General features: G+C 40.5%; 1 protein-coding gene across 5 annotated transcripts in view; it reads right to left on the bottom strand.

The window, feature by feature from the left end:
• CPN1 (carboxypeptidase N subunit 1) overlaps positions 1-18,982 on the bottom strand; it is a 36,526-nt gene extending 17,544 nt beyond the window's left edge. Inside the window, exons 1-7 of one of the 5 annotated variants that reach the window (XM_032491109.1) lie at positions 18,813-18,982; positions 17,455-17,707; positions 17,180-17,346; positions 16,808-16,913; positions 16,177-16,226; positions 8,106-8,280; positions 3,809-4,005 (exon numbers count right to left, since the gene is read on the bottom strand). In XM_032491109.1, the coding sequence (XP_032347000.1) occupies positions 3,809-4,005; positions 8,106-8,229 (321 nt within the window). In that variant the 5' untranslated portion in view covers positions 8,230-8,280; positions 16,177-16,226; positions 16,808-16,913; ... (1 more) ...; positions 17,455-17,707; positions 18,813-18,982. Of the gene's footprint in view, positions 1-3,808; positions 4,006-8,105; positions 8,560-16,176; positions 16,227-16,807; positions 16,917-17,179; positions 17,347-17,454; positions 18,423-18,812 lie in introns of those variants that run through there. The other 4 variants (XM_032491110.1, XM_032491108.1, XM_014557784.2 and 1 more) reach the window with 4 other exon arrangements.
• Between the last annotated feature and the right edge of the window lie 4,557 nt (positions 18,983-23,539).

Genomic DNA, 23,539 nt, shown 5'->3' with positions numbered 1-23,539 from the left:
TATGCAGAGACCCTATTTCCAAATAAGGTCACATTCCTATAATTCCCATGTTCCAGGTAGACATGAATTGGAGGGGGTGGAAACATACTATTAAACCCCATACATGGGCACTTAGATTATTTCCACTTTTGGGCAAATGAGGATAATGCTGCCATGAACATTTGTGCACAAGTCTTTGTGTGGACATGTGTCTTTATTTCCCTTGGGTAGATACATAGTAGTAGAACTACCGGCTCACCAGGTAAGTCCATATTTAACTTTTTCAGAAACTGCTATACTGTTTTCCAAGGTGGAAACCACCACCCCCCCTTTATTTATTTATTTTTTACTTAGGATCCTTGTTTATCTGTCTTCTGAGCAATATCAACTTCTTGGATCTCTGCTTACACTTCAAATTTCATCATTTATTTGGTCATGTATTTGCTCATCCATTTAATCAATCCACATTTGTTTAAGTCTATCTCTATTCAAAGTCCTCTAGGCAAGACACTAGAGAAAGAGACGGTGAGACATTATGTGAGCTTTCTAGGAATTCATAGTATACACGGGGAGATAAATACATAAATAATTAAAATGTGTAAAGTGATGGACTAGAGATAAGTTCACAGGCCCTTGCAAAATTGAAATTCCATTTGATGTCCTGTTTAGCATTGGAGAAAGGGACTAGTGTCTATTGGAGCCTGTGGACTGAGAGGTTGGAACCCAAATTGGTGGCCATTCCTGGAAGTAGGGTGAATAGATGGGTACTGGGCAGCTAGAAACTCACAGGTGTATCACCAATCTCATACTTTTCTAAGAAATCTTTATTGTTCTCAGATTTCTCTATTTTTCATGGCATCCTGCTCTTATTTTGTTCTGAGATCTCATTGAGAACATAATTTTTTTTTTACATTCTCTTAGGTTTCCGACGTCAATTCTGTTTCAGTGGAAAACGTTTAAGTGATTTTTCTATTTAGAGTCTGATTTTTCACTTCTATGAGATAATGATATTCCTTATGCTTCCAGCAGTTTTCATTACTTGTCCATTTGCATTAACATAACTCATAACTGTCCATATTAACAGCTATGTTAATGTACCTGTCAGTTGATTTACTACTCACACCAGGTCATTAGTTAGGCTGGCAGGTAAGGACGTCTTTAACAGAAAGTTCCCATAAACAAGGTTGGTTTATTAGTTTCCTATTACTGCTGTAACAAATTACCACAACCTTAGTGGCTCAAACTCATACAAGCTTACGATCTTGCAGTTTGGGAGTCAGAAGACTGAAATAGGTCTCACAGGACTGAAATCAAGGTGTCAGCAGGACTGTGTTCCTTCTGAAGTCTCTGGGGGAATCTGTTTCCTGACTTTTCCAGCTTATAAATCACTCACATTCCTTGGCTCTGATTTCTGGTCCCTTTTTTAATCTTCAAATCCAGCAGCATAACATCTTCATATCTCTCTTTGACTGTGACCTTCTGCTTTCCTCTGCCACATGTAAAGGATCCTGTGATTGGTTATACTGGGCCCACCCAAATAATCTGGGATATTTTAAGGTCAGTTGATTAATCACCTAATTCTGTCTGTAACCTTAATTCCCCCTTGCCATGTAACAGAACATATTCACAGGTTCCAGGGATTAGGACTTAAACATCTTTGGGAGGTACAGTGACACTATTCTGCCTTACTTACAGGTAGCTTTAAATTATGGTGGCCAGGCAGGTCTTCCCTTTCTAGCCAAGAAGACAGGTTTCTGCTTGGTATGGCAGGTAGCTCTGGGAATTTGAGAACCTGATGGGTCCTCTCTTGGGTTCAGGTTCAAGATTTGCTCCCTTTGAACAAGTACATAGCAGGTGAGCAGAGGTGACTAGCTCCCCAGAGATGGCTCTAGGATTTAGTGGGCTGGCCCTTTCTCCCACACCACCTCATCCCACAAAAGATGTGGGCAGGTCTGAGGCACTCCTCCAGTTCCCACTGTGATTCAGGGAAGAGCCAATAGAAGGAAAACAGTCAGAAACTTAAGGAATGTTAGGGTGCAGCTCTCTGACTTCCAAGGGGGAACACTGTTCTCTTTTTGTTGTTGAGTCATGTCTAATGTCAGCCAGAGGGTCAAATTTGTATTTGGTTCAGCGTCATGGCTCCTTTCCCCTTCCAGCTTCTACTCACCCTTCAGCCCTATCCTCAAGTAGGTTTAAAAAAGGATGGGTGATTTAAGGAGAGATGCTGAGTGGTTCCACTTATACGGGCAGAGTGATCAGATTCATAGAATCAGAGACTGGAGGATAGTTGCCAGGAGCGGGAAAAGGGAAGTTACTAATTAAGTGACATAAAAGTTTTGGTTAAGCAGGAAAGATGAGTTCTGGAGATCAGCTGTACAATACTGTGCCTATAGTCAACAATACTGTATTGTACACTTAAAATTTTGCGAAGAGGGTAGATCTCCTCTTCTGGTGTTCTGACCACAATAAAACAAATTTTTTAAAAAAGTGAAGTAGTGAAGTCTAGTCTTGGATATTAAAAAAAAAAGAATTCAAGACTACCCCCAAATAAGCATATCTTCAAATGGAAAAAAAAAAAAAACCTTAATTTATACTCCCCCCCCGCAAAAAAACCTCAAACAAATCAAGTTGAAACACAGATTTGAAATGAACATATCCATTGTGTAAGGCAGATGCCTGGCTTCACCCCTCCCCCTCCAAAATTCTAATTCCATAGATTCTGGGGATGGGAGGAGAAGGAGGACCTGGGAATCTTTATTTCAAAAATCTTCACCTATGATTCTGATGCACGGCCACAAAAGAATCACTGAATTAAATTAGGCACACTGAGGGGGTGGGGTTAATAGCTCAGTGGTAGAGCAGAAGCTTAGTATGCACGAGGTCCTGGGTTCTATCACCAGTACCTCCATTAAAAAAATTAAAAATTAAAAAAAAATTTTTAAATAAAGTTAGGCACACTAGTATTTTGAATTTATATTAGGAAACAAAGTAAAAGGCCATAAACATTTTTTTTACCTGCCCCCTGCAAAATGCAACTCTAAAATAAAGAATTAAGATCACAGGAGAGGAGACTAGAAGTCCACATCACACCCTGATGAAGTTTGTCACAAACTATCCTATCTGTCCTCTGTTCTTCTAAGGGCCCATTCATCTTCCTTAAAAGTAATTCACTCTCCCCTAAGAGATCTGTATCCCCCGCCCCTTCCCCTATTAAGAGGGCACACAAGCTCTCAAATCCCACCACTTTGGGGGTTGTTCACTTTGTTTTTTTTCCCCTGTGATGCCCCTGTCCACATAATATTAAAATTAATACATTTGTATACCTTTTCTCCTGTTTAAAAAAAAAAAGAATTAAAAGGCTGAGTACTATGCTAGAAGAGGAAAAAGCTGTACAGAAATGTAATAAAGTATGAAGAATCTAGAACTACTCTGTAATTCTGAGAAAAAAAGCCTGTTCTATTTTCCTCTCAAATGCAAATGGAAGTGTAGTGTGAGAGGAAGAAAGAATATTTAGGGTTTGAAGCTAAAAGTTCAGGGAAGGAGGGCTGTTTGCAAAATTCCTTCACCCCTGTTTAGTATTTTCTAGTCGACAAAGTGTTGTCACTGATATTCCCTCACTGACCCTCACAATGAAACAGAGAGGTCAGCTGGAAAGACGTGGAAGGAACTGAAACTCAGCCAGAAAGAACCCACATTCTATTTCTCTGGTTTTTTCCTCTACCACATCGTGGCATTCACAGTGGGGCAGAGAGGACACCTTGTCCCCCGGCTTTTCCTTCTCCCCTAAGGTGGCTCTGCTCTCTGCAGGGCCCCACCTTGGGCTCAGTACCTGGGCAGCGGCCACCTCGTAGCCGTCGGGGTTCATGGACGGCATGATGTGGATTCGCGTGCCCTCCACCAGCCGGACAATGCGCTGGTTCCCGTTCCGGAACTCCTCGCACAGGAACTCCGACAGCTGCAGCAGCAGCTCCCGGCCCAGCACCTCGTTGCCATGCATGTTCCCCACGTACTTGACTTCTGGTTCCACTGCAAGGGGAGAAACACACGCAGGAATACAAAAAAGATGGGGAAAGCTTGCAAGTGCCATTGATTCCTAACCGTGCATAGGGGCGTTTTCCCTCCTTTTCAGTAATTTATAGAAGAAAACCTCCCGCTTCCATTAGGTCTTTTCCAATAGTCCTTGAGTCCCCTTTGAACAAACTGCAACTATAAATGCTACAAAAATTCATGCCCGAGATAATAATGTCTACTGCTTATTGAACTCCTACTGTGTACTAGGTATTTACATTATTTCTAATCTTCACAGAAAACCTATAAAGTAGGCATTATTAGGCTCAGGATGAGGGTACTGGGTATGGAAGAAGTTAAGTAACTTGTCTGAGGTCACCTGGCTGATTAATAAAGAGGGGGTGGGGGGGTGGGGAGGAAGAGCTCAGTGGTAGAGTGCCTGCTTAGCATGCATGAGGTGCTGGGTTCAATCCTCAACACCTCCAACAACAACAACAACAACAACAACAACAACAACAACAACAACAACAACAACTTAATTACCACCCCACCCACACCTAAAAAAAGAAAAAAGAAATGAAAGGAATTGCTTAAAAAAAAATGGAGGTCAAAGCCCAGATGGCATTGAGGTAACTTAATGCTTCTCGGAGACAGAACTTTTCAGGATAAGAATGCTCTTTTTTCGAGATGTGTGGGCATAAAGTCCTCCAGGTTATAGCGTAACAATTCCTAACTGAATCAGTTGAAAATTTAATTTTCCCAGTACTCAGGAAACTAAAATCTCTCTTTCATATCTGAGAATGCTGTGTCTTGAGGCACAGAGTAGGAAGCAGTCTACATATGTCTCGTTCCTTAGTCTTCTCTTTGGCTATGTTAACTGTTCAACTGAAGTAAGAAATGAGGTCACGAAAAGAGCCTCTAGAACCACTTAAAGAAAATCATTCCTGCCCTCTTTTAAAAGAAAGGAGAAAAGCTCTTGCCAAGCAATTTCCCTTACACTCAACACTCTCCTGCCTCCATGACTTTTCTAATTCTTTACCTATTCATCTCCACATTTCCAAGTCCTCCTCACTATCCTTCTAGGCTTGGTTCAAATGCTCCTTGCTCCGTGAAGCCATCTTGGGTCCTCCTTGCTGGGAGTGAACTCGATGCCGAATTTCCTTTTCATGATACTTACCACTTTCCACTCTGAGTTTTGTTTAATTCTGCACATGTCCTATTTCCTTTACTGGAGCTGGCCTTTGCAATGTATGTGATTTTTAATTTTCTTTAGGACACAATCCATTGTTATTTATCTTAGTAAATCTACTGCAGTCTCTCCCCAAGGAAAGTCTATAACTCATAAGGATCATGTGGTAGATTTTCTATCACGTGTGTCCTTTACTCTTAGTGTATTTCTTTAATCTTACTATATCTTTCTTACTTTTCTGAATGTTAAGTTATCCCTTCTTTTAGGAAAGGATGGTGATAGCAGATGGCAGGTAGAATTCTTCAATACCTTTGTTCACTAAAATAAAATTTGGGAAATCTATTTTAATCCCCTCAAATCCCTCTCTTTTATTAAAAACACACACACACACACACACACATACATATTTTAACTTCTGCGAAATCCAAAAGTCTGGGAACCACTGCCCTATAGAAACTAGCACAGTGCCTTGTTCTTTGGCAGGTACTCAACATAAAATTCTTTTGTCTCTACTTTTCATATATCCAGAATACAACCACTTCTGCTAACAACCACTACCATCATTTTGGCTCAAGCCCTGACACGTTCATGCCTGGATTATTACAATAAATCTCTGACTTGAACTCCTTGTATCTGCCCAGCCATTCAAGTCTATTCCCCTGAGTCAGTGGTGGCAAACTTTTCCAGATCAGATAGTAAATCCTTTGAGAATTCTGGGCTCTACTGTTTTTGCTGCAGCTACTCTAAAGCTTCCGGTGAAAGCAGACACAGATAATACAAAAACAAATGGGTGTGACTGTGCTTCAATGGAACATCATTTACCGAAACAGGTAGCTGGCCCTTAGGCTATAGTTTTCTGACCCGTTGTTCAGAGTGATCTTTAAAAAACTTTAGAGAAAGAAAAATACCATATGATATCACTCATACATGGAATCTACAAAGAGGAATAAAGAGGACACTAAAGAACTCATCTACAAAACAGAAACAGACTTGCAGACACAGTAAACAATCTTACGGTTACCGGGGGGAAAAGGGGTGGGAAGGGATAACTTTGGGAGTTTGAGATTTGCAAATGTTAGCCGCTATATATAAAAATAGATTTTTAAAAACCCCACAAGTTTCTTCTGTATAGCACAGGGAACTATATTCAATATCTTCTAATAACTTTTAATGAGAAAAAAATGAAAACAAATATATGTATGTATATGCATGACTGGGACATTGTGCTGTACACCAGAAATTGATACATTGTAACTGATTGTACTTCAATTAAAAAAAATTTTTTAGTTAAAACTGACTATACTTCAATAAAAAAAGAATGCAAATTAAAAAAAAAATTTTCAGTTAGATCACGTCACTCTTCTGTTTAAAACTCTCCAGTGGTTTCTCACTTCACTGAGGGCAAAAGCCAAAATCTTTGCAAAGGCCTATGAGGCCCTACATGATCTCCTGTCCCGTGTCCCGACCACTCCGCTCTGACCTTGGTTTCCCATGGCTCACTCTGCTGGAGCCACAGGGGCCTCCCTGCCTCATGGTCACACACGCCAAACAGCACCCTAGAGAAGTTTTTCCTAAAAAGCAACAATGTGCTCCCCTACTCGATCCACAACCCTCCAAGACTCCCTAGCTCTCCTTCCTGGTTTCCTTTTCTCAATAGCACTTATTTTCATCTGATATAATATATATTTATTTAGTTACCCATTTATTGCCAGTCTTACCCCACTAGAATTAAGGCCCTGAGGGCAGGGTCTTTATTTTATTCTCTGTTGTATATTCAGAGTCTACCAAAGTGCCTGCATCGAGTAGATACTCAGTAACATTTGTGGAATAATTAAGGAATGAATGAAAGGAATGAATGGATGCTATTCATATAAGACTATGAAATGAGAAAAGTAGTTATAGTGTGATTTCATTTTTATTAAAAACAATGTGTGTGAATAAGGGGACGTGACTTTACCATGCATAGAAAAAAGTCTGGAAGGATACACATCAATATGTTAACAATGGTCATCTGTGAGTGGTGCAGTTATGGGTGAGGTTTTTTTTTTTTTTCTTATCTAATTTCTATTTTTTATTTTTGGTGGGGAGAGGTAATTAGGTTTATTTATTTATTTATTTATTTTCTTAGAGGAGGTACTGGGGATTGAACCCAGGTCCTCATGCATGCTCAGCACGTACTCTTACCACTTGAGCTATACCCTATTCCCTCTAGTTGCTATTTTAATCCAAACATGGATTGCTTTTACAATAAAAACAAACTAACAAAAATAATCCAATGCATAAAATTAATACCCCATGCCTCAAACTTGCTCCAGGATCCCGTACTGATATCACACTGTCATCCCCCAAAGAGATATCCCCAAACTCTCCTAAGTTCCCACAACTAGAAGGGCTAATTGTTTCTCCCAAGACATTGGCTAGGAAAAGACAGAACAGCAAGAGCAAGGGAGAAGGAAGGGCAGTGGGAGGGAAGGCTTGGGAATGGGATGAGAGCAGGGAAGAAGACTCATCTTTTACCATTAAGGTCTTTGGGGTTTTTTGTTTGTTTGTTTGTTTGTTTTTGGTGGGGGGAGGTAATTAATTAATTAGTTTATTATTTCTAGAGGAGGTACTGCGGATTGAATCCGGGACCTCGTGCATGCTAAGCATGCACTCTACCACTTGAGCTATACCTCCCCCTTTACCATTAAGGTCTTGAGCAAACAGAACCCAAAAATGAGGGACAGACTGGAGCCTGAATTGGGACTGCAACTCCCCAGAGGCAGGGGCAGTTTGAGGGCCAAGCAAGGAAATTCTTAGCACAGGCTGAGAAGCTGGTGATACTTTATGAGTGAAGGGATCCACGGACCTCCCCAGAAACCACCCCCATTACTGGATTTGTAAGGGAAGGGTCCTGCCCCACACACTCTAAGACATGCTCAAGGCTTACGGGGCTCGTGGGTTCCAGGGTAGTCGCTGAATTCCAGCACGTAGAGGTGTCTCCCCTTCACGCTGCGGCCGATGCTGTAAACCCGCGTGATGTAGGGGCATTCGTTGTGCACCTTGTACAGCATCCGCACCAGCTCATCGTAGCGGTGGTGGCGAAAGGTCACCGGGGCAACCAACTTGAAGAAAAGGAGGTGGAGGAAGATTGAGAACAGATGTGGCATCTTGCTGGGCTTTTTCGGAGACTCACTAAAATGGGCCCCACTTCTCCCAGTAACCAGTCAAAATCCAAGGGCCAAGAACCAGCTCTTCCTAGTTTCCCGCCAGTAAACAAACACCAGTGTGACGGCACCTGGGAAGAAAGTTCAGCAATGCCCTCCGCAGCCGGAGATTATTTACGGAGCTCAGGAATAGCCATTTATTTCCCCTCCCCCATTTCTCTGCCTCTCCTAATCCACGAAAACCTTTTGAAAGGTTTTTGCACTTCCCCAGATTGGGTAGTTTCACTGATTCTGGGTTACTGATTAACTGGACAGTAAACGGGCTTCAATAAATAGCTGCTTATAACCCTTTGACTCCCAGAGAATTTTGAGAAACTTTGCCTATCCTTGTTCCCTCTATTACAATGTAGGTAAGGGTAGTAAAACAGAGTACTCTGTCCTTTCCATCCACCCTACACCCTATCTTTCTGAAGCATAGCTCTGTCTTGTCCCTTTTCTCCTCAAAAATCTTTCATCAGATACCACTGAGAAGATGAAGAGACACAGGTTGGGAGAAAACCATTGCCAATCATATATCTGATAATACATCCAGAATAAATCAAGAACTCTTACAATCCAATAATAAAACAAAACCCCCAATTTATAAGTGGGCAAAATATTTGAATACACATTTTGCTAAAGTAGATACATGAATGACTAATAAGCACATTAAAGATGTTCAAGATGATTGATCATTAAGGAAATGCACCTTAAAACCACAATGAGATATCACATCACATCCACTGGAATGGTTACAATGAAAAAGACACAACAACAAATGTTGGTGAGAATAAGGAGAAACTAGAACCCTCATACATTGCCAATGAGAACATAAATGATGCAGCCACTTTGGAAAATGGTTTTGCAGTTTCTTAAAAGTTTAAAAATATACTTACTATACAACCTAGCAGTTTCACGCTTAGGTATCTACCCAAGAGAAATGAAAAACAGACGTCCACACAAAAACTAGTATGTGAATGTTCACAGCAGTATTATTTACAAGAAATGAAAAGTGGAAACAATCTAAATGTCCATAAACTGGTGAATGGATAAACAAACATGGCATGTCCATATAATGGAATATCATTTGACAATGAAAAGGAGTGAAGCACTGATACAGTGTACAACGTGGATGAACCTTAAAAATATGCTCTTTTGAAGAAGTCACACACAAAAGACCACATATTATATGATCTAATTCATATGAAATGTTTAGAAAAGACAAACATAGAAATAGAAAGGAAATTAGAGGTTGGCTGGGTCTGGGAGTAGAAATGCAGAGTGACTATAAATGGGCACTAGATTTCTTCTTAGGGTGATGGAAGTGTTCTAAAATTAGATTGTGGCGCTTGTACAACTCTGTAAATATACTAAAATTCACTGAATTGTAAATGTGAAGCAGATGAATTTATGGTATACAAATTACATCTCAGTAAAGCTACTTTTGAAAAAAGAAATAAAAATAATTAAGCACAGCCCCCCAAAAGTTAACTATAAATCTACCAGACAGCACAACAATTCCTGGGTACCTACCCAACAGAACAAGACTCCTACACAAGACAGTTCATAGCAGCATTATTCATAAGAGCCCAAAAGTGGAAACTACCCATATGTCCATCAACTGATGGATAAATAAAATGTGGTATATCTATACAATTGAACACTATTCAGCAATAGAAAGAAATAAAATACTAATATATGCTTCCACATGGATGGACTTCAAAAATACTGTGCTAAGTGAAAGGATTCAACACAGAAAATCTACTTACTTATTGTATGATTCCACTTATATGAAATGTCATGTAAAAAAGTAAACCTAGAGAGACAGGAAGTAAAATAGTGACTACCTAGGACTGGGGGTGGGGATGGAGTTTCACTGTAAAAGGGCACGTGGAATCTTGTTGGATGAGGAGGATGTCCTAAAACTCGGTGATGGTGATGGTTGCACAACTCTGTAAATTGACTAGCAATCATTAAATTGTACACTTAAAATGGGTAAATTTTATGGTATGTAAAAGATACTTCAATACATTTTTTTTGAAACAAAGTTTCAGGGGATCTTCATGCACTGTAGTGTAAAATCTAAATGCCTCAGCCTGGCTGCCAAGTCATTCCTTTGGGGTTCAATTGTGACCTCACTCCAGTACAGCCCCACCACACTGCCTACTATCTTCTGAGCATGTCCTCATCGTCTGCCTTCCTGCTTTTGCTTATGCTGTTTCCCCAGGTAGCTTAACCCAGCTCCAAGCCCTGGGTCTTCCTCATGTCCCCCTGCAACTGCTGTTACCATCAGTCTTTGTATCTTCAATCTTATTACTTTGCCTGTTATGCATTTATCACTGTGCTAGGTGTCAGATGTTCAGATAGAGCACAGCCCTGTGGGTGTTCCTGCCCCCAGGATGGTCATCAGCCTCAGCACAGAGCCTGGAACAGGTGCACATGGGCTGAATGAATGAACGAACAGACCCATTACTGACTTTTCCTCTTGCATCCCGCTGCTCTGCCTTCAGCAAACTTTCCTAAGGAAATCCTATGCTTTCATAACCTGTCAGTAAAGACAGCTATTCCCTCTTGGGAACAAACTATAGTCAGGCCAGTCTGGCCCAAAGATGGTCCAGAGGGTTGGCCCAAGATAAGTACCAAACTGGCAGCACCACAGAGTAATAACCCCAGGATTTTATACCCACTGCTAAAACGCCGTAACTTTCTGATGCGCTCCTACCACCCCAGGTGGCAAGGGCAGGCATCAAGAGAGAAGGCCAGAAGGGCATCACCAATGCTGTTACTTATTAAGCCCCTGATCTAGGACTGATGAAATGAAATTTATATTTTAAGGCAGGACAAGAAAAAATGAAACAAAATTCTCTCTGTGTGTTTGTTGGACCTCCTCCCTCTCTCCCTACTGCACAGTGTGCATCTGCATTACACATTAACCAGAGCTCCTCAAAGATGGGCCTGCTTTACCATAAAGATCAATTTTTTTTCTTTCTTCTGATACTAGCAATGAAACTTCTTAAAGAATAGTGTTCTTCCCAGCTCTATAGGGGACCATGGTGGCTCACTGCTCGCTGTGCACGTGCTGACTTGCACTATGTCTCCCTGGTGAGCTTTATGTAAAATATCAGTATGTCACTTGGATATATGATCCTTTGTCTTGAAAATGTATATGACTGTGCCTTTGACTTCTAACAGGCAGAGCAGTTCTCAGAGCTTTCTAAGAATCTGCTTTCTGGGGTATAATCCTCAGTTTGGCTTGAATAAAATTCCATTTTTTTCTTCTTAATTTGATAGTGAACTGAATTTTTGTCGACAGGATAATATCTATCACTACTGAAGGCTTGGCTTAGTGATCCCCAGATAAGCCCAAATTGTTCCTCTGCAGAAGAATTCCCATTTCTCTGGCAAATGTGCCTACAGTTCTTATGGTGACCTCACTTATGCCAAACAGATGACATCCACTCTCCAGGAGGGGGATGTACCCTCCCTGCCTGTGAACTTTGGGTTGTTGTAAACAGGGGATATCAATCAGGGTTGAGATTGGCACTCCTTCCCTGGAATTGCACATAGGGTGCCAGAGTTGATGCCTTGAAGCCAGAGGGCATACAAGCCTCTCAAAGCAACTAGAAGTACAAGGAACTTGAGTGCCAGGGGGATATGATATTTAAAAATTTTTTCCAGCTTCATTGAGATGTTATTGACATAAACATTGTGTATATTTAAGGTATACAACGTGATGATTTAATACATGTATATAGTGCAGAATGATTACTACCACACTAGGGTTAATTAACACCTCCATCAGCTCACGTACTTACCTGTGTGTGTGTGTGTGTGTGTGTGATGAGAAAATATAAAATCTACTCTCTTAGCAATTTTCAAGTATATGATATAGTTTGATAATGCATGAAGACCTGCCTGGTGCTTGGCACACAGTCAGGGCTTAATAAATATTATTAGCAGTATTAGTAGTAGCAGCAGCAGCGCTAAGCATCTATCTACTCTTGTGCTAAAGACCAGGCTAGGTGATGGGGACACCATTCATTCATTCAACAAATATATACATGCATACATACATGTATGTGAGTGTGTGTGTGTATGTGTATAAAGCCTCTACTACTAAAGACTAAAGGCTTTACTTTATTATTTTTGATATTGAATAAAACCAGCAAAGATCCCTGACTATGTGGTGCTCACATTCTAGTGAAAAGATTATGAACAATGAAAAAGGCAGTTACTATTCTCAAAGATACAGACAAGAGAACAAGCACAACACTGGGGGAAGAGCGGTGGACGTAGCCACATGGGCCACCAAGCAGGGTCACCTATACTAATTTTGAAGGGTCAGGGAGGGCTTACTGGAGGATGTGTGGGAGTTGAACCAGATCAGAGAGTCCTGTAGCCTCCTGTGGTAGGTGTAATAGTGGCCCCCCACAGTGTCCACATTCTAATCCCTGGAACCTGTGAATACGTTATGTTACATGGCAAGGGAGAAGGAAGTTTGCGGATGGAATTACAGTTGCTAATCAGCTCATCTTGAGATGGAGGGATTATCCAGGTGGGCCCAGCATAGTCACAAATGTCCTTATAAGTGAGAGAGGAAGGCAGGAGGGTCAGAGTGATGAGATGTGAGAAAGGCTCAGTGGGCCATTGCTGTCTTTGAAGATGGAGAAAGGGGCCATGAGCCAAGGAATGCAGGCAGCCTCTAAAACCGCAAAAGCCCCCGAGGCACATTCTCCCCTAGAGCCTCTAGGAAGGAATGCAGCCTTGCCAAACCTTGATTTTAGTCCAATGAGACCCATTTCAGACTTGCCATCTCCAGTACTATAATGAATTGGGGTTGTGGTAAGCCACTACACTTGTGATATTTTTTACCCACAATAGGAAATGAATACACTCCCTAATACCTTAAGTCTTGGATGGAGCTGGGGCTCCTGGGGGTCAGAGAAGGCTGGAGCAGAAAGCTCACTTGTCTGATATCCCCCTAAGGTCTTGACTCAAATCTTGGGAAGCCAGCCCTGCAGGACTTTGTTTAGGCAAATGTTTAACCAACTTTCCCAACCCACACCTCCAGCTATCTTAGTTTTAAAAGTTCTTACTATCCTCCAGTAGTAACTCTGAACTTCTGCAGAGCAGTCTCAATGTAATTTAAGCCTGCTTAATAAATTACTAGTCGACTGGACCTATAAATGAACCGAGAGTCCAGCTCAATTCAAATTAGCAATGTCTCTCTGATAGATATTTGGGTTTAAATGATAGGAGAGTGTGTAGGGCAAAGGGAACCTGGCCAAGCATGGAGTAAGAAAAGTCAGTCTACAGGACAGATCTTCCAATTCTTTGCCTGGAATGTTCTTCCCCCAGCTCATCTTATACTTCTGATACTAGCACAATGGTCAACTACATGTGGAGACTTTCCCCAGATACCTCATCTAAAGAGGATTCCCCTGATTACACCTGGTCTTATCCCCTGCTTATTTCAATCAGAATATCTGACTTATCAGTCTGTAATTATCTCATTTACTTATTTAATTGTTTATTGTCTACTGGCTGTCTCTCCCGTTAGAAGATAAACTCATTGAGGGCCAAGACTAACTTACCTTACTTACCATTCCCTAAATCCCAGTACAATGTGCTGGATAAATTTTAAAATGAAGGAAGCAATGTACAAACTGAGATCTGAGATCTGAACAAGAGGTTAACCAGATAAAAACGGTGGAGGAATGTGTGTTTGGGGAGAGTTTTGAGATGAAAGAGTATTGATTCCTCCTTATCACTCTGACCCTGCTGGAGTATGCTAGGCTCTGTTCTTGAATTTCTTCTCTGTACCTGCACTGAATTCCAGATGATCTCATTCACAAATCCCACTACAAGCTGATGACTCAAATTTATAGCTTCTACTTCTCTGAACCCCAGAACTGTACTTCCACCTGCCTACTTCCATGTATTTCACACCTCCACGAGGATTCCTAATAGGTACCCCAGCCTAAGGGCACCCACCCTTCTCCAGTCCCTGGAGCCAGAGCAGAGCTTTACAGATACAAACGGGTGTCCACAAATGGCACCAAAGGATGATGGGTCAACTGGATAAAGAGAAACCAATCCTGTCCCCAGCTTCCCCTTCCACCTTGCCCTGCACTTATTCTTATTTCTTCAAAGCACTTATTGCCACCTGACATACTGTATATTGTATATATAATTGTCTGTTTATTGTCTTCTCTCCCTATAAAAATATAAGCACCTTGTGGGCAGAGAATTGATCTCTTTTATTTTCTGAGTTGTCTCCAGCAACTAGACTAGAACCTGGCATGGAGACGTTCTCACTAAATACTTGCTGAGTGAGTGAATGACTGAATCATTAAGTGCTTTTACCCACATGATCCCATTTGACATTCACCTCAGTCTTTCTTGAGAGACTGTTGTATTCCATTTACATATATGAGGACCCTGAAAATTTAAATGATTTTCTCAGATCATATAACTTATAGTTGGAAAATCTAGAGATTAAATTAACTTTCTGACTCCAAAGTCTGGCACTTTCCCCAACACTGGGATGCTCTGTCATGTGGGCCTAGTTGCATCATGAAAACCGTCTCCAATCTGACTTCTCATTCTTAAGGGTACCTGAAAAATGATTCTTTTAAAAAATAACCTCATATGCTTATGTAAAAATGAAATACATTTGTTATACATAGAAAAGTATAAGGATAAACAAATTAAGATATCACCCCTGTACCCCATAGCTAGAAATAACCACTGTTACCAGCTCGTAACAATCAGTCTTACTGCAATGACTCTTAACATCTGTTCTGGCAAATGTTACCAGCCTTAATCCAATTTCTTAGGCCAAAACCTGGGACTCATCCACAGTCCCTCTCTTTATCTCATTCTCCATATCAGCAAGTTACAGAGACTGCTTTGAAAATTAGTCTGGAAATTATTTCTCTCTCCTTGACCACTGTCATCTTAGTCCACAAATGACCATATATTTCTTGCTTCAATGGTAACAACAGCCATAGATTTCTTGTTTGATAAGACAGTAGCCTCCTCTAATATTCTCCGTCCCGCCACCAACCCCCCTGCTTTTTTTTTTTTTTTTTTTGGCCTACTCGTTTTATTCCCTATAAAGTAGCCAGAATGTTTTAAAAACATAAATCAAATTACTTTCTGACTCAAAACATTTCAGTGATTTCCCATCATGCTTAAAATAAAAAATTCTTGCAATGATACAAAAGTCCAGTAAGTAATAGTCACAAAATCCTTTTTATTTCTTGAACCTATCAAGCTTATTTATACCCCAGAGCCTATACACTTGCTACTTCCCCTGCCTGGAATGCTCTTTTCTTAAATCTTTGCATGACTTTTCCCTTTGCATCACTTAAGTACACACTCAAATATCACCACCTTAGGGTCACTGGCCCTGACATTCCCACCTAAACTAGTCCCTGGCTGCTACCCCCCTTATCATTCTCTATTTCTTAACTTAGTTCTTATAATACTTATCATTATCTAAAGGCACACCATATAATTGTTCCTTTTTTGGTCTGTATTCACCACTAACATGTAAGCTGTATGAAGACAAGGATTACTGTCTTTTTTTTTCACCACTTTGTCCTCAATGCTCCAGATAATGTAGAACACATACGAGTTGCTCACGAAATAATTGTTAAAGAATGAATCTGCAGATAGGATCAGTAAATAATTTTTTTAAAAAAAGGATCGTAGTCTTTATGCTTGTAAAATTAAAAGTTACTATACTGAACATATCTTACATTTAACAGAAGAAAAAGAAGTTGAAATAAAGTTGAAGGAATCACTTACCTTTAGAAAAATGTCTCTTCGCAAGATGAAATACTAGTCAACTAATGGCTCTAAAGAAAAAAAACAGAAATCATTAAGGAATGGTGAGTATGTTGCCATGTTTTTTCAAACACATTTGTAGAGAAGGAAAAAGATCTCAACAGAAATATAATTCAAACTTAAAAGAAATTTATTTTTCCATGGAATTAGGTTGATGCCTTTCCAAAGTGCATTCATCCAGCCTTTGCAGTAAGTTTCATTTACTTGTCAAAACCTGCCACAAAATCAACGCTGTCAGTGTCTCTTCTAAAAAGTCGTGTGCTCCTCCTGGTGCTCCAAGGCTGTACTGAGCTCTGTGATGCTTTTCTTCTTTTCTTTTACTTTTCTTTCTGAACTCTTCCTTTTCCCACCTCCCTGCTTTTCTGACTTCCTGAAAGGCTTTCTCTGTACTCTCTGATTTTTTATTAATGTTCCCTGCCCCTAACACCCTATATCCTTTAGGATTAGATAGAAAATGCCAAATGATTGGAGCTTTACTTCTTTCTCACATAAATGGAGCCTGGAAGCAAGCGGTTCAAGATCAGTGTTGTGCTCATCAAATGGCCCAGGCTCTTCCTAGCTTGTCGCTCTACTTGTCTCAACATACATTTACCTTATCGTCCAGACAGATGTTCCAGCCTCATTGTCACGGTCACATTCCAGCCACCAGGAAGGAGCGTACCTTCTTTCTTCAAAATCAAACTTCCCACGCTCACACCCTGCTGATGCAAATGGATAAATGGAATGTGCTAGATACATATTCAGCAGTAAAAAACAAACAAACAAAAAAAACGGAGTACTGATCCATGCTGAGACATGGGTGAACCTTGAAAACGTTATGCTAAATGAGAGAAACCAGTCATAAAAAACACACATTGCATGATTCCATTTATATGTGGTTTGTGCATTCTATCTCAACAAAACTGCTTACAAAAATAAAGACAAAAACAAACGTTCCACAGTTTTAAACATGGCTCTGACTTACATCTCACAGGCTGGAAGGCAGTCACGTGGTCGTGCCCAAATGTAATGGAAGCTGAAAAATGTAGTCTCAATCTCAGCCAGCCTTGTGTTCAGCTGAAAATCAGAGGGTCTCATACAGCACATGGAACTATATTAAATATTCTGTAACGACCTATAATGAAAACGAATCTGAAAAAGAATATAGATATAACCGAATCATTTTCCTGTACACCTAAAACTAACACAACCTTGTAAATCAACAATACTTGATTGAAGAAAAACCAGAAATTCTCTTACAATGAGAAGAGAGGGCAGATATTGAAGAACACTGACCATCTCTGACCCACCGTTAGTCAGATCTTAGACCTTGTTGCGTACCCACAGATCACTGGATGTACTTCTCAGGAGCATGACACTTAATTTTTGGTAAATTGATCTCTTTCCCAGAGTCTGTGCAGAGATGTGTTGGCTCTGTGTTCTCCTATATTTTAGGTCAAAATTTTCTTCATTTGGCAGTCATTCTTCATAGTTTTGTTTTATAACTTTTCCCCTGTTGAATTGAAGGTGGACATATATTTTTCATCTTTTGCTCTTTTATTTTGCTTTCAGTTGGTTTCCAGAGTTGGAAGTGAATTCAAAATGCCCTTTCCCCACTAACTTTAAGTGGAATTTGCCAGACGAAATATTTGAATACTCTTGCCTCTAAATGCAGCTTTTCTGGGGTTTCCTCCATTTGGGGACTCAAGCCGGACCTCCAAGGTTGGATGTTCATTGCTCTCTCTATAAACAGGTTGCTCCTACCGAGCAGATAAACTTCCCTCAGAACCCGCCCCCCAGTACACAGTCTGCTCCAGTCACGTCTCACTTTTCCGTAACAGTTTTGTGTAAACTGTAAAGCGCGATGCACATGTCAGTTGTATTTAGAATTTTCTTACTGCCTTGCTAGGACGCCTCCCGCCTTTGCCGCATCCTCAGGGCCGTCAGAGGCAGCCCGGCTTCCCCAGAGCAGCTCTCCTTGGGAAATGGCACCACCTGTTGCCCAAGGCGGAAACATGGGAGCCATTCTGAAGTCTCCCTTCTCGCTCATCTCCCGCGTTCCCTCAGCCTTGAAGCCCTCTCCGTTGTTTTCTTGCTGATCCTCGCAGCGGCTTCCTGCTCCTCTCCCGCACCGCCACGGCCTCGCTCTGCTCTCTTTCAGCCCTGCCTGGAGCAGCCCTCCTGCCCGGAACTCCCCGCTCCCGCGGCAGCCGGCGAGGTCTGCCTTCAGCGCAGCCGCGTCACGTCCCGCGCGAGCCCCTCCCTCCCACCCTTCAGACCCTTTATTGGTTTTCCGTTCTCCTCCGTTAAATCCAAACATGTGTTTCCCCGCAGCCAGGCCCTCCAGGACCTGGCGATCCCTGTCTTTCCAGCATCAGATCGCCTTTTTCCCAACACCCTTCCTTCCTTCCTTCTGGCCCTGCCAAAAAACGTGCAGTCTTTCAAAGGCCTCTGCATTTTTTTTCTCCTCCAGTTGTTAAAACTTATGGTAAAATACACCAACATGAAAAGAGTTTTTAAACAACTCTCCTTCTTCCATTTGGAAGCTAGCCGACTCCTATTTGTATTTCAAAACCAAGCACAGGCGTCATTTTCTCTAAAACTTTCCTACCACTTACCCCTGGTCTGATTGCAGTTGTCTGTCTCTTGTGTTTCCACAGAGAAAGTTCTGTGCATACTTCTCTACAAACACAGCATTATGTTGTAATTTTGGGTTTTTCCATGATTAAAGCATAAGGCTCTGAAGACGAGGGACAACATCTTATTTGTTTCTGGATTCCCAGTCCTTCGCCTGTACTAGATATATAACAGGTGTTAAACACATGATAAAGAGCAGTAACAAAAAATGAACTGTCTCCTCTGCACTTACATTTTGTTGACTTTTCAACAGGGCTGGAAATGACTAACTGGAATTCCAGAAACCCAGGCTCTTCCTCATGCCCCCATTAACCCTGCTTCCAACGGGGTAATCACTGGTTCAGTGACATGTTGATTCAGGCTGCCCTCTAGCCTGGGGGAAAGCATGCATGGCATGGACTCTGAATCCATTCTGTGTACCAGGGTTGCCTAATTTGTCAATAGCTTGTACCTGTGCAATCCTCCTTACTGGGAGTAAAGCCGTTCTTTCTGAGTTTGAAAAAAACTAATGTAATATGTGTTTACGATATGACATCATATTAGGTATGAGGGTTTCAGAGTATTAGGCAGAAGGTTAGCTGGAAAAGAGGAGCCTGACTCTTAAGTGATCTGGTCATCTGGGAGGAAGGAACTAACATGTATCAGACTTTGAGCAGCCTCTTAACTGGATCAGTAACAGTCTATGGGTCCAAATGTAGAAAGGGGTGACTATGTTTCACGGATTCTAAAGTGCTCTTTATTTCATATTTTAGTCCCTAAATGTATCTTAAAACAGATGGCATCTTCGATTCAGAGGACTATAATATAATACTAAGAAATGTAAGGGAAATCCAACATGTCACTATTATACCAGAGAAATATCATAACAAATGTTAATTGATATAATAGTAACTAAACCTGGAATATTACACATTAAGACAGGAAAGAGTGGAAAAAAGCAATGACTAGCTTACAAAGAATGTCTAAAAACTTAAATTTGCATTAACTATGGTAGAATTCTCAATGACTTGATAATTAAAACCATCATTTATGAGCCCCTCCTAATTGCCAGGGAAAATACATACATTATCATTAGTCCTCAACCTCCTAACCTGAAAGGTAGGTGTTACTAATTCCATTTTTTAGATGAAGAGCAGAGAACGTCTAGACCTGCCTAAGGTCACACAGCTAGAAAATGTCAGATATGATCAGATTTTAAAATCTATTAGCTTTGTTTTATTCTATGCTCCCTCCTGAAGCAAGCACTGATCCTAAAGATAAAGATAATTGTTATCTAAGACCAAATTTTGTTTTCAGTTTGAGCAACTGGATTATCATTGAAAAAACATATTCCTTCTGTGTTAGAAACTAATGGAGAAGATAAACAGAAGAGAGTCCTGAGCAAGCTTCTTGGGTTTGGTTTATAAGCGCCCCGGGAATGGAAATTCATGTGGGTTACTTCATCCAGAATGACCATAAATATGAAGTTGAGTCCAGCCTCACTGATAATTCAGAGCTAGAACTGACCATCCAATATATTATAACTTTCTGTACCGATTATGTAAGGCCTTTGAGATTTAACATTTTATAATCACTAAGGCCAAAGGTATTTTGTCCTAAACCTTTCTCAGTGTGATTTTAATTTTGTAGAAATACCTCCTATTTAAGACAGGATCTGCATGAAACTGAAGCCGTCTCTCCCATCTCTTCCTCCCATAACAACAACAGCTTCAATCTAGCCTGAGTTTGCCAAGCTCCCTTGAAAACTCTAAACTAGACTGTTGACTCCCCACAAGTGGCCCAGTTCCCTCCAGTTCTGGCTGTGCCTGGTTCTAGGATGTTCCCCTTCACCTTACTAGCCTGTTCCAACTCCATACTTCTGATGTCCTAACTTGTCTTGACCTGTGATACTGCCTTGAACCTGAATTTTGACTGTTGTGTGCCCTGAGGCAGGGTTTACAAAATACCAGTGAGCCATAAAGTACTTACTAGTCATCATACTTCTATTTTATCAGGACAATTTGTGCTAATTATTGATGTTTTTGCACTTGTGTGTAAATTATTTTTTTTAAAAGTCAGCTTCATTGAGATATAATTCACATACTATAAAATTCGCCCATTTAAGTGTACAGTTCCGTGGGTTTTATAAAATACAGAGTTGTACAATCATCGCTGCCATCTGGTTTCAGAATATTTTCACCACCCTCCATGAAAACCCCATATCCATTTGCAATCACTTTCCAGCCCTAAGCAGCCACTAATCTACTTTTTGTCTCTGTGGATTTGTCTATTCTGGACATTTCATATAAATGGAATCCTACAATACATGAGCTTTTGTGTCTGGCTGCTTTCAAGTTTTGTCCATGTTTTAGCAGGTTTTTACTTCATTCCCTTTTTATGGTCAGAAAATATTTCATTGTATGGCTATAATATCTTTTGTTTATCCATTTGAGTTGTTTCCACTTCTTAATTATTATGAATAATTCTATGAACTTTCTTGTGCAAGTTTTTGTGTGGTTGTGTGTTTTTATTTCTCTTGGGTAGATACCTAGGTGAAACTGCTGAGTCATATGTAATAAGTAATATCATACTTAATATTTTGAGGACCTGCCAAATTGTTTTCCAAAGTGGCTGCACCATTTTACGTTCACACAAGAAATACATGAAGATTCCAACTTCTCCACCATCTTGAAACCACTTGTTTTTGTCGGTCTTTTTAATTTTACCTTACTAGTAAGTGTGAAGTGGTATGTCATTATGGTTTTGATTTGCATTTCCCTGGTGACTAATGATACTGAGAATCTTTTCATGTGTTTCCTGGCCATTTGCATATCTTCTTTGGAGAAATGTTCATGCAAATCCTTTGCCCATTTTTAAAATTGGGCTGTCTTTTCATTGCTGAATTAGAAGAGACTTTTTCTGACCTAAGTTTGTTAATATAGGAGGAGCCAACCATGCCCATAACCCAAAGTTAGGTGGTGTTCTCTTGGGCAGAATCCCTTTAAGGTCTACCTTTCCCATAGGCTAACAACTTATCTATGGGAAACACCCACACATCCTTTGACCTAAGGAATTCTGAGTATAGGCAACTCCAAACTAGCTGAAGCCATTGTCTCTCAAAGACTTCCCCAGGTATATCTCAGACCTCAGTACACTATGCAACCCCAATCCTAGGAACACTAGTCAATCTTTCTAAATTGTTGCTCAGTTAACCATGAGGTGGAAGCATCCTCCTTCTATCCCTCTTGGTGAGAGTAGGGAAACACAACATTCTGACTACTCTTGCCTAAGAAATACTGTTTCTCAACTTCAATCTTGTGATAATTGCCTGGAAGATGAGGGGCTAAAGGTTGCAGAAACTACTTTTGGAGCAACAATTTCTAGCAAACTGTTTTCGTAGCAACTTCTGATGGGTAATCTAGCACCACGTCTTGGAACGTGGTCGTGTTTGGTATCTATTGCCTGGGCGTCCCAGCTTAAATGGAGACAGAGAGTTTCATTTTAATGCTCTATTAGATATCTTGAATGAATGGTTTTGCCTTAATGCAACATTAGCTCAATTAATCTCCATAACCACTCTGAAAGTGGGTGTTGTGATCTCCACTTTATGAATGAGGAAATTAAGGTTGCGAAACATTAAGGGACTTGCTCAAAGTGATATTTCTTCAGTTTCATCTCAGCAGTGTACAAATGGACAGTTAGATCTGCAATCCAAATGGCTCCAGATTTCATAGCCTGTGGGGCTAATAAAATCGTGGAGCTGACCCTGCATGGCATAGTCTCTGAAGGGACATGCATGTAAAGAGAACAGTCTAACTGCCAAAAATAACTAAAAGGGAATGCCATTATTTATTTCTGTTTTTTAAAGAATGTTAAGCCACAGCCATACTTCCATTCTCTTCCCTTTGCTCCTCAATTCCCTTGCTCTCAGCAGCTTCCCTAGAATTTCTCACTTGTCTGCTCCCTGTCTCCCCAAAGTCACTAAATCAAACTGAATTCTCCCCACAATTATCACCCTTTGGTTCTCTCTTCCCTTTTCTTTACGTTCTTCACTATGTGGTTTAACCTGGTCTCCCAAACTAAAGTTTCCTTTTCTGTCTAGTCTCTCATTATTTCACTAGTTCTGCAACCCGAGTCAGGGAACTTAACTGGCCATTTCAAAACTTCTCAGGATGCATGAAAGGAGGAGAATCTGATTGACAAAAGGCAAAATTCCTGTTAGCTAGGAAGGAGTGTGAGGGTGGGAAGAAGGCAAAGATACATGTGAGCAAATCATATTAACATTTAGATCCAAAATTTACAGCTTCCAAATCCCCACCTGTCTAACTCAAGTACCTCAGCTCTACTTGTGTGTGTATACATTTGTGTGTGGTTAAATATACATGGCATAAAACTTACCATTTTACCCATTTTTAAGTGTACAATTCAATGACATTAAGTACATTCACATTTTTATGTAATCATCACCATCATACATCTCTAGAACTTTTTCATCTTCCCAAATTAAAACTCCATACCCGTTAAACAATAACTCCCCAATCTCCCCCTCCCCCTGCAAGCACTATTCTACATTCTGTCTCTGTGAGTTTGACTACTCGTGTAAGTGGAATCATACAATATTTGTCCTTCTGTGATTGGCTTATTTCATTTGGCATGATGTCTTCAAGATTCATCCAAGTTGTAGCTTGTGTTAGACCATGTATCCTTCCTTTTTAAGGCTGAATAATAT

This window comes from Camelus ferus, chromosome 11 (genome assembly GCF_009834535.1).
Source record: "Camelus ferus isolate YT-003-E chromosome 11, BCGSAC_Cfer_1.0, whole genome shotgun sequence".
Taxonomy (NCBI): Eukaryota; Metazoa; Chordata; class Mammalia; order Artiodactyla; family Camelidae; genus Camelus; species Camelus ferus.
This window is presented reverse-complemented; position numbering and strand designations above follow the sequence as displayed.